We start from the raw sequence: 12,410 nt of genomic DNA on the forward strand, positions 1-12,410 counted from the left end.
CTCTCAATGACCCTTCCCCGATATATAAAAAGTATTGTCATGGAAACTGAAAGTACTATAGTAAAATTTTTTGAGCACACAACCCAAATACATTTATTTATTTACAAATTATATACATGTACCTCTGTACTAGTACATTATGTACATTGTAAAACATACACAAACCCAGAAATTAAAAAAAAACTGATAAAGATGAAATAATAGCTATTTAAAAAATATTTTTAAAATTTTATTCATGTCACAAAACCCCTTTTATCTTACAAAAAATATTACTAATAATAATACTTTTAGTGAGAGCATGTGATTGAATATGCTTCATTATTTTTGAAAATATTGTTTTAAGACTCTGTGATACAGTGATTTGAACATCTGGGTCTAAGTCCAGTTTATCTTTGTACTCAGTTTTAATGGCTGCCATAGCTGAAAAAGATACCTCACAAAGATATGTAGATCCAAATTCAAGAATTGCATCATTGGCTGCACTTACTAAATCACTACACTAATTTTTCAATCCCATTTACCAATTACGTTTTGCGTAATTGGTTTTTGTTGAAATTCAGCTGGTAAATTTCTGTCTTGCCTGATGTCAACCAGATGTTCTTGCAAACTAATTGGAAAGTGTTGCATTTTTGTATTTTTAACAAATGGGTTCAAAACCCACTGGAACTCCTCATTTGGAAGATTTTTAAAGAAGGTAGAAAATTCCATTTCCAAGTTTTTTAAGTGTACAGATTAGAGTTTTTGTAGGTGACACACATTGGTTTTGGCAGCAAAATCACATAACGATGGAAACATTTCCAAACATCCGTTTTCATAATGCTCTCACCATAGCACGAGTTTCTTTCGCAAAGCAGTTAATTTCTCACTCATTGTTAAAACATCATGTTTACCTTGAAAGGACAGTTTAAATGTGTTTATTTTTTCAAAAATATCTGCTAGGTAGCAGACTACTGACAACCACTTGTCATTACAGAAGAAATCAGCAAATTTGAAACACTTGTCTTTTTGTAAGAGAAAAATGTGTAACTCATCTTTAAGTTTGACAACTCTTTTAACAGTTTGCCACAAGATAACCAGCAAACCTCTCTGCAGTACAGAAGATTTTCATGGTCACTCCCCATCTCATTACTAAGTAGTGTAAGGTCTGTAAAGAAGAAAGACTTCATAATACCCATCAAGTTTGATTGCAGCAAATGCCTTGCAACCTGGCTTAGGAAGTTTGGAGTAAAGGGTAAATGCAGTACGAAATTCTGATTATTTTTTTTTTAAAGGATGGGTAGAACAAGATGCCCGTCAGGGAAGGAATTAGCAGTCTTCTGTAACTTGGGACCCAACATACACTAAGCTATTTATGTGGAAGTACACATCTCTCAAACACCAGCAGGGAAAGACTACTACTATTCCCTATTAATATTTTGTTCCTCAGGAAGCCTGGATTCTCTTTCCATCTTTCTCTAAGATCCAACAATTAGCCTAGGTTTGCCTCCAAGTTTCTTCACTTGGTGTGGGAAATTCTCTCATGGAGAGAGAATCTTGCATTCTCTCTTTGGGGTACATTCAGCAAACTGAAGGAAGTGTTTACTTGCATCGACACCCATGAGGCCATACCCAGATGAAATACTGTTTCTGCACTTTGAAGCTCCTCGGTAAAAAAGACTGACAAACTGGAGAAAGTCCAATGGAGGTTGCCAATTTGGCTGGGGGATTGGGGCACATGACATATGAGAAAGGGTTAAGGGTGTTGGGTTTGCTTATCCTGGAGAAGAGGAAGGCAAAGAAGAGATCAAGCTGCAGTCCTCAACTACCTAAAGAGCACGTCACAGAGACGATGAGCTCCTGGACCGGCCTATCTAGTTGAGGATGTCCCTGCTCATTGCAGGGGGGTTGGACTAGATGACCTTTAAAGGTCCCTTCCAACCCAAACTATTCTATGATTCTGTGAAGCCGGACTCTTCTCAAAGGCACACAATAATAAGACGTTACAGCTGCAAGCTGCAGCAAGAGAAATCCCAGCTGGATAGAAGGAAAACAGTTTTACAATGTGAGTGGTTAATAACTGAAACAGCTTGTCAGTAAGCAGGACAGGTTTCCCAGAGAGAATGTCGAATCTCCGTCCTTGGAGAGTTTCAAATCTAGTCTGGACAAAGCCCTGAGCAAGCTAATCTAACTTTGAAGTTAGCCCTGCTTTTAGCAGAAGGTTTGAATACACTGTAGAAATCCCTTCCAACATCACTTCCTCAATTATTCAATGATTCATTTATTAGGTCGTGACTGCAAAACTCAAGTCAGTATGAGTTTTACTTCTTAAAGAGAAGAACCAAGCCATTCAGCAATATAAGTGAGTTTTGGACCAACACTAGTAAAGTGATGTTTACCCAGCAGATAGTCTGAAAACATTTGTACATTTACTGAGTAACTTGCTAAAATAACGCCATCTATCTGCTCAGGGTATCCTAGTCACTCGTTTCATAAAGAAAAGAGCAGTAAAGGACACTCCTGTATTTTTTTAACAGTGTGCATGTGTTTGATCTTACAGAGGATATATAGAAAATATCTTGTAAAAATACGTTAGGAAAATTACCATATGTACAGGTGTGAAACACCAAGAACTGACTTCACCATACCTTTTACGCAAGTTGCTGTTAAGTAGTAAGTAGAATGGAAAATATCTTGTAAAATACGTTAGGAAAATTACCATATGTACAGGTGTGAAACATCAGGCACCAAGAACTGACTTCACCATACCTTTTACGCAAGTTGCTGTTAAGTAGTGAGAAAAATGCGTATGTTACTTAAGTATACACTATTGTTTATTTTAAAAATATCGCTTTTGTTTCACTCATTTTTATCAAAATTGACTAGTAAAAGCTAAAATTAAGTTCCTAAAGTTTATCTCCTTATCCCTCCTAACAGGGATAATGCAAATCCTGGAGAAAGAGAAAATATTTAATTTGCTTTTAATATCAGAAGAGGGCTTATTGTTTTTCATGACATTAAAATGAAATTGAAGCTAATTTAGATGTGAAATCTAACCAGAGTCCTTTAATGTTTCACATCACAACCTTTCAATTCTTTGGTCTTTTAGTTTAATCTCTATTTGTCTCTAAACCAGTATCACATAAAGTCAGGCTGACCTGTGTAGTCAGCTGAGCTTTTATTTAAATTTTTTGTGCTGAGGTTTTAATTCAAAAACTGAAATGTCAAAGTCAGAGGACCTGGAAATCTTTACGAGCAACCAGCCTAATGCAGTTGGAAGCAATCTTGAGTATGTTCTGGGTGCATGCGTTTCCCTGGCTAATTTTTTTTTTCCTGGCATCACTAAACTGGAACACACCCTTAGTCAAGCACAAGAATGGATGATGAGTTTCAAACCAATGGGGTCTGGAATTGCAAGCTGCAGTGTTCTTAGCATTACGGTCATTAAAACCCATAAATGCACTTGTGAACTTTAACTCTTGCAATTGGTGGCAAAAAGTTCAGCACTAGCACAGGAGATATTGATAGGAGGTAGAGGAGACACAACGAGACCGTTTACTTATCTTCCTTCCTAGAGCAGTGAAATATAAAGTAGTTTTGCCAACAGCTGTAACTTAAAACTCTTCCAGTTAGCATGCTATAAATTCAACCACGTATAGATGCACCAAGTACTCAATTGAACACACAGTTCCAGCTCTAATTATAATGAATCTTATTCCCAAACCAGGGGACTAGGAAAGAGCGAGCTCTTAGAGCAAACAGTTCCGAAGAAAATTTACCTGTGATGGTTATTTTTGCCGACCATTTGGATGTTCCATCCAAAACACTTTGTTTTGCTGCTTTTGTATATTGTACAAAATCTTCTTTGGAAATATTAAACATTTCCTGGATCACTTCAAACACCTCTGGTCTATTTTTCTCTCTAATCTTCATTCTTTCCTTCATAGCACTAATAATATTCTGTGTTTTATCTTCTGCACCATGTTTGGAACTTTTCTCAGCAGCTCCTGAAATGAGAGAAAAGGTCAATACATTTATTAAAAAGTTGCTATCTTAGTTCTTTTTCTCCTCTAGAGTCTCCAGCCAATTCTTGGTACTGCAGTACTCAAAGGAGATATGTGTTTCATCTGGATAATATCAAGCCTCTTACATTTATTCTTTGTGATACCTAAAATTATCATTTGATTTAGTTTAACATGACAGGATAATATTCAGCTTCAATCAGGTATGTGTTATACCTAGAAATGCATGTTGAATCAGTACTATTCAGTACTGATCAGTACTGCAAAAACATCCAAACATGCGAGTAACTTTTCTTACACAATTAGGCATACTGATTCTTCCAGAAAGGTGTGTAGAAGTGTTTGATATTTGGGTCTGTCTGCTCTGCCCTTTGCCTCTCTTACTAGCTAAACGTCAATAATGCATATGTGAATAATTCTTCAAATAACTTTTTTTTTTTCCCCTAAGTCAGCATGATGTAACAATATTTTCATTCCTTTCTCTCTCTCCTTTTGGAGTAGAATGGTACAAGAAACCATACTTGGTTCATCAGGACAAAAACCACAAAAAATTAATAGAAACAGTATTTCAAGCAGGTAATGCTTCCACCTCATTTTTCAGAGAATTTTTAGTTTGACAGTAAGGAGATTAATCTAGACTCCTGCTATGCTCTCCCATAGTGGAAATCTAATGAACAGTAGAAAGAAATAGGCACAGCAGCTTCAGACGCTTTCTTGACTGTTTCCAGATACATCTCAATATTTGCCGATGCTGCCTGCACTCATGGAAAGTTCTTCACTCCTTCCCAGAACAGCGTTCATTAAAAAAATGTTAATTATCACATAAATCCATTTTTTGAAGCATTCAAAATCTACTGAATTTGAGCATTCACTGGATTTAAGCATTGAGGTTATTTTGGGACTACCCTAACTGTTAAACAGTTCTGTAACACTGACTTGACATCCTCACTCCTGATCAGTAGTGCACTCTATCCCTTCTTTAAACATCATGTGTGAACAAAGGAGTGCTTCACAAAGTTTGACGTTAGCAGTGGAATCTTCTGATGGCTATTTAAACCACTCTTCCATGCCCTGTCTCCCAAAGAGTAGACACAACGTTATACTCGGGTTGCAGCTGAATAGATTAAAGGGAATGCTTTTCCAAGAATTCTAACACTGGAACAACCCGGGGAATTTCTGCAGGAACACTCTGTCTAGTAGACACAAAGAAGGTTCTAGAAAGAGTGAGATGGGCATAGAGAATCTTATGAAATCTCATTTTGAAAATTCATCGTACTAAGAGTGATGTGAACCTGCATGACCCTGCTCTTAAGAGCTGCAGGCCAGGGACTGGATTCAAGGGAGAGAATTGTAGTCTCTTCTTCTTACGAAACAGAAAGATGCAGATGCATTAACAGATGTAAACATCATGGCAGTAGAAAGTAGAGAACCTCTTAACTAAAACCAATATATTTTCAAGAAAGAAATCTATTTCTTTCCTACAAAGGCTTTTGTCATGCAGATGGAAACCTAATGACAGAACACAGCTATTGCAGGATCAGTTCTGAGATGCAGCAACACTTGCTCTCTTTTGCTGATACATTGGCAATGATCCATAACTCACCTGGAGTGTAACATGACAGCATGCTTTGTTTCCACAGTGCTACCAAATGCCAGTGTTTGGAGAAAAAAGAAAAAAAAGAAAAGAAAAAAGGGGAAAAGGGGTCTCAATGATTAGAATCCAAGATTCTAAGAAAACCAGGAAAAAAGAAAAACCAGGAAAAAGGAAGAAAGCTGAGCAGTAAGCACTAAACTGTGATATTACAACTCAATCATTACACACCACACCTGTGCTTGTGTGGTATTAAACCTTAGGGCCTTTTGAAAAACTCTTCTTGAGTAATCACTCAAGAAAATAATATATCACAGATATGGAACAGACATGTTCCCCTCTCCAGAAAAATTGTAATTATTCATAATTTCAGTAAGTATATGAGGATGGTAGAAGAGATCAAAGGATATTACGTATGTGAGAATAACTTCTAGACTGTATTAGCCTGCGGTAGTATGTCAGGTCTATCCTATAAAATAAGTCTGGAAAACAAAGGAAATACTCAGGTGATTTGCTGATTTGCCTGAGACATCAAAACCACTACAGCTTTTACTGGTTAAGGGAGGGGAAAAAAAAAAAAAAAAAGAGAGTATAAGGAGATCATGCTGTTGCAGGTTTTATTCACAGTTCTTCCCAGGAGAGCTCTGAAGAGACTTCTCTCTCTAAAAATTTTAACTGATCTCAGAGGCCCTTAAAAAGCCAAAGTGAAGTTCTCCTTATAAAATGTCCTTTGTTTGCCAGAGGAAAGTGTTTCTGATCAATGTCTCTACAATACATATCGTACTGGAATAACCTAAGTGTACTCTTGAAAAAAACAAATGTCCATCTTGCAGTTGGGTGTGAGGAAAGAAACATCAGACTTGTGTGGTCAGAATGGTATTACAAATGTTGGACGAAAAATTGAAATTCCTGCAGTACTAAACAGGCTATTTCAACTCTTGACGAGACTGACATATAAAGCAAGATGCAAGAATACTACAAATTTTGTATTCAATGACACATTACCACTTGCTACAGGTATTGCTGAATTTTAGCTCATGTTGTTAAACACTACTCAAGGGCTAATGGCACTGAGCATGACAATTGTCATCAACATTATCACTAGCAGCTGTAAGTACTTTACCCTTCCAAAAGGTTGTGAAAATGTCATCCAACTAGCCATCCTTGACTCCTGGGAGGATCAAAGTATTATTGTTCCCTTTAAATGGATAGTAAAATTAAGACAAAATTATGTTGAACAACTTGCTGTGCAATTAGAATTCAGTTATTTCAACACCGAAGAGGAACATAGTTCCTTCTCTACATCAAACACCATTATGTTCTTTTGATGGCATTTTTTGTTGAGGCACTCTCAGCTTGCAATGGCTAAAGAATAAGTTATCAACACACCTATAGAGCTGGAAAGGGTCATCTTTCAGCACAAGATCTCAGTGAAGTCTTACAGAACAAATATTTTACGCTTTGTTTTCTTTACTGTTTTCATTGTGTTTGAAGGTTTCTTAGCACATTGGAGGACAAAAAAAAGAGATACACACATATAGTAAAGTAGGAAGGCATAGTGTCATAAGATTGGAAAAGTGTGGGATGAGATACCAGATACCAGTAATTCCAGATTGTCAAAAGGCTGCATTATATGGCTTCTTCAAGGTGTTTTCCATGGCTACTAAATCTTGACCAATCCTGAAAATCTCTTGGCCTGAGTACCTAATTTTTTTGAATGCGGAAGACCAAAGTTTTAGTGATTAAGGATTTTCCACACTGAAAAATTAGGAATTAGTAGAAAAAGAATTAAATGCTACCATGAAACCAAATACCAGTTAAAGAATTCTCTAGTGATTTTATCACAAAAGAGATGATTGCTGAGCTGTCTGGAAAGCATGACAGGTGGGGTTCTTGCAAGATACAGAAAAGCAACATTTTTTATTTTCTCTTATTTTCTGCCCTTTCTTAAAAAGCACAGATACAACATCATAACCAAATGATAAACCATGGATGCAATGTGAATGGCAATAATGTATTCCTGTTGAAAACCTTGCTGATTTTTGAGACAGCATAGATAAATTTGGAATATGCGTTAAAATGCAACTTCCTTTAATTTTTAGTGAAAAAATCAGCATAGCTTTCTATTTATACTAAATTATTTATTGCAGCTATATTTACATCCTCTATTGCTGACAGTCTATCAACAGCTCTTTGCACGCAGTATTGATCAGACTAATTAAGACAATATCGTAACTTACATTGCACAAGAAGTTAACAAGCCCTTTTTACCCTAGGGACTGATACAAACTCAACATGATTGAAATCAATTCTGATTTAATATTGCACCTACTACTAGCAAGTGATATCTTGTTGAAGATGAGAGGTCTAATGAATGTACTACTGATTTTTTTAAAACCTAATTTAGAACAAGCTTAGATATTGACCTTAAAGAGCTTGAGATGTTAATTCATTTCTACAGTCTAGACATCATAACCACTACAGCTGTATGTATGTAGCAATCATTACATATAAAAAAAATAATCACAGAAGCTTGGAGGCCATATGTCCTAGTGATTATGAGAGGGCCAAAAGGATGACTGTGATAAAAATAATCACAGTGAACCATATTTATTTTATTTTATGATACTGTTAGCATCAGCTTTCTTAGAAATAGAGATTTAACCAACTGCACTGGTTAGCTCAGTTTTTCAATGGAACGTTAAATATTTTCAGCATAAATAAAACAAAGTACGTGAACCTCATTTTCAAAGTAGTATAATATTCAAACCCACTGAACAATTAATCTGTTGCAAAAAATATGACAGGATGCTCAAAAACATTTGCATGCCAATGGGAAGATTGGGATCCCTTAGGTGTGTTAAATATTTTTTTTATCTGCAGTTTTTCTTCTAGAGGTTTACTCTTTCAAGACTCAGTTGTTCGATGTTTCCAAACTGTTTACACCACAGATGACTGCCAATCCTATTTATTTTTTGCAGGCTCCTCTCAACCTTATCATTGATATATTTGTAAAAATTCTTCAAAGGCAAAATGCTCTGAACCATTTGTTATGTTTTTTTGGGCTGGTGGTATGGGCCAGGGAACCTCTGGGCTGACTTTTTCTTCAGAGAAGTGAAAAGGAAGACGAAAAGGATACTTTTACTTTGTATGTCTCTTGTAGCTTTTCAGTTTTAGCCAAGATTCAGCTATTACAGGGATGGATACATCTCTCATGCCACCTGCATGGCTGTGGTACCCTGAAGAGCAGCTCGGCGCTTGGAAAGTTAGCACCAGCTTATTTCCTTGACAGTGGGAAGGGTGGAACAGGAAGAAGCATGGTCAGCATGTAAATATCATGTGAAGGTGTTTCACCACACAGGGAAAGGATTACTAATTTTGAGTGGTAATAACAGCTCAGCCCCTCCATGGAGGCATGGCAACATAAACACTTGGAATCAGTTCCTGTACTCTTGCTCAGAAGGAAGTGAACTGTGACCAGATTGGAGGTCATGCAAACAGAAATACAGAGGTATTACACCCAGGCCTAGCTGGCTTGAATGTTGTTTTCCAGTGTGTACAGTGACAAGAGATTTCATCACTTTTAAGAAGCCTCAGAAAGAACAATCTGCCTAACCATTCTCTATAATGAGAAACCATGGACTAGCTAAGGATTGCGAGAAACTCATAACCCTGATATTGTCAGGGACATGATCTTGGATCTTGCTTTTCTCACAATGCTTTTATAACGCAGCAGAGATAGCTTTAGCAACAACTCCTGTTTCAACTGTGACTCTCTCAAATAGGAGAAATAGATTAAAATGCTATACTTTACACATGCCAGTTTTCATTTTTCACTCTGCAAACTTCTGCAGGAATGAGAGCACAAAGACTTAACTGCTGTTTTCTCTGATAAAGATTAATCGAAATCCTAAAGGTCAGATGGAAATATTCTTAAAATCAGGGGTGATTGGATGCGAGGTATCTCTTTAGAATACATCATTGATCTGTGTTGTGCTGTACTTAGTAGAGTGCACTACAGGACAGATGATCCATGAGACAGAAATAAATGCCCTTGCCATATCAAACTTCCAACACAAAAAAACTCCCAACTCCCTTCTAATGTAATTCAAAAAGGGACTAAATGGCATGCAGTAACTAGGTTGGGAAGCCTGGTGGAATAGAGGAGGGTTTTCACAGATGTTTGGTGAGACAAGAACCACCCAGCTAACAGCAACAGAAAGGTTCCTCCAAACAGAAAGGCATGGTTACGATGCTCATAACCATTTGATCCTTGCAATACTTCATTACACTGGTGTTAAAGCAAGATGCCTTGTATGTGTCTCACTTATGGAGTGAATCAATCTTGATTTTCTTAAATTAAAAATATTTCTGAAACAATGCGTTACAACATGATATGCTATTCTGTTAAATCCTCAGAAAGGAAACATCCCCTTCTGATGGAAAAAGCTTCAGCTATGCTTTATTTCTAGACTATTATGTATGTAATTATGACAGGGGAATTCCCACAACATTGTGTAGAACACTTGATAGTTATCTCTTTGCCACAGAATACAATCAGCATTTTCAGGGAGCAGCAGATGAGAGTCCTAGCAAAGTAGCTCCAAATCCAGCAATAGCCCAATTCCTTGAAGAATGTGCAGAGAGTAAGCTTCAATCAGATCCACTGCGATCCATACAGATTTGTTTTGAGGCCCTCCTGCAAGATGAATCCCACATTCCACTTTGAGAATATCAGAATCAATTCAGTGCCCCTTCTCCATGTTTTCTTCCTCCTGTACATAAACAGCGCTAAACAAGATGTGCATAAGGGGAGAGATTAAATTTAGGAAAGCTATTTCTACTTCCTGCTTCCTCCATCAGCTTAACGAGCAGTTAGTTGGCAAGTGACTTGCACATATCCTGTTGCCAGCAGAAGTACGAGCTCATCATTCTTTTAACTCATTTTCATGCCTCTAAGCCCAGGTAATATAAGCCAAACTAGGGAATGATGGGCTGATGTGCAATTAATTATTTTTAGCTAGTCTTAAAACGTACCTAGAATGAAATGGGGCAATTAGTCAGTAAGAGTGAACAGGAACTGACATTATGAAAGCATACCTTCTTTTGTTACTGTCCAGCTAATAGAAGTTATTTGCACTTATTGAAGAAGCTACTCACGAGTATCTTCGTTACTTTATACACTTTTGAAAACTCATCACCAACAATCATATTAATGCTGCACAATATACTTTTACAATATTTGATTTTCAAAGCAAACATTCTTTTCTCACTTGTGAAACTATGTCAAAAGCTTAGCTGTCAAACACAGCCCAGTTTCAACCATAGTGCAGAATCACAATTAAGCCCAGTTAAGCAGTTTGATTTAGAAATTTGTCATTGATTTACGTTCCATGGGGTCAGTTGCTCTGGGAAACTGTGATTAGTTCCTGAACAATATATATCTTGAGAATTCATCCCTTGTGACTGCTTCTCACATAGAGAAGAAAGAAGACCTGACTGGAATATCTATGTACTTTTCCTACATGTGGAAGCTAGGTAAACCCTCAGGAACATATCAACAGTGAACAGTGTGGAATAACTCCAGAGTTGTAAAAGCCCCTTCCATTCCAAAATCAGAATATCAGAAAGTTTGCAGGTCTTGATTTTTCTATTGTTTAGAATCTTGAGTAGTAATTGGGTTGTAATTTAAGTATGGTTTAAATGCACCTCAGATATTTTTGTAGGAGAATGCATGGTGGCTGGAATCAATTTGGCCAATCAAAAAGCAAAGAAAAAGGTTGTTTCACCTTAATTCTAGTCCCAAAGGACTTCCTAATGTTTTTTTTTCCCTTACATATACATGGTTTGGTATTTTGAAGGGACAAGATCCTATTTACTATTTCATATTCTTGTATATTCTATAGCATATTAACATGACTACAATAAGTATTAGGAATATTTTTTTTATCTTTGCTTTGACATTTCTTGTGTTCTGAGTTAAATAAAACAAAGAGGGTTTACATCATCTAACAAATTGCTCTGAGTGTTGCCATAGGCAGTGGAAAGTAAATAATATACTGATGCTACCGAATGCTATTTTGTAACTGACCAGCAACATTCGGCAAGTTCCAAGGAGAAAAGCAAAATTAACAGTAGGTATTTCATAAAGTTTCTGGCTAACTCCTCAGCCAATGAACATCAACATGCCTTCACTGATTTCTGATTATCTGGCCCTTCATTTCAGGAAATACCTGGCTGTACACACAAAATCAAAAGGTGTCAGGAAATACTCACTCTGCAAACAGTCAGCATTTAGGAGGTCTTGGCACTTCTCATGGCATTTGACACCACATTCGGTGCATCTCATGCCTTGTCTGGCTATGCCCCAAAGTAGACCTTCACATTCATAACAGTATGTGGGAGTTGTAGCTGTCCAAACTTCAAAGTTATGAGGTGTAGTTGATGATATTGGATAGATCAAAGCCTGCAATGTCTTCTTGAAGACATGTATTTTCTGTTGGGTAAGAAAAAAAAAAAAAAATCAAGACTTCAGTTGAAGTATTGTTTAATACAAGTGAACTGGAGCTAAAGTATATGTCATTACACCTACAATGTTACAAAATACCAGAATATACAAAGACGTATGAACTAATTTGCAAAATACTGATTTACTCCTTTTGCCTTGCACTTTGAAGACAAAAGAACCCTCGATGACTGTTTTGACTGATTACAGAAACAGGAGAGTTAAGTTGGAATCAAGTCAGTCAATTAACAGGGTCCTATATATTTTTTATATTTTGAGGCAGAAATTAAAAAATTAATTAGTGTTACATTCACCG

At 36.7% G+C, this 12,410-nt stretch overlaps 1 protein-coding gene across 1 annotated transcript in view; it reads right to left on the reverse strand.

The window, feature by feature from the left end:
* Window positions 1-12,410, reverse strand: part of UNC13C (unc-13 homolog C) — a 183,298-nt gene that overhangs the window by 115,931 nt on the left and 54,957 nt on the right. The window contains 2 exon segments of the mRNA XM_009276596.2: window positions 3,756-3,983; window positions 11,866-12,085. Of these exon segments, the coding sequence (XP_009274871.1) occupies window positions 3,756-3,983; window positions 11,866-12,085 (448 nt within the window).

Source organism: Aptenodytes forsteri, unplaced genomic scaffold (assembly GCF_000699145.1).
Source record: "Aptenodytes forsteri isolate BGI_AS27 unplaced genomic scaffold, ASM69914v1 Scaffold1, whole genome shotgun sequence".
In the NCBI taxonomy this organism is placed as follows: Eukaryota; Metazoa; Chordata; class Aves; order Sphenisciformes; family Spheniscidae; genus Aptenodytes; species Aptenodytes forsteri.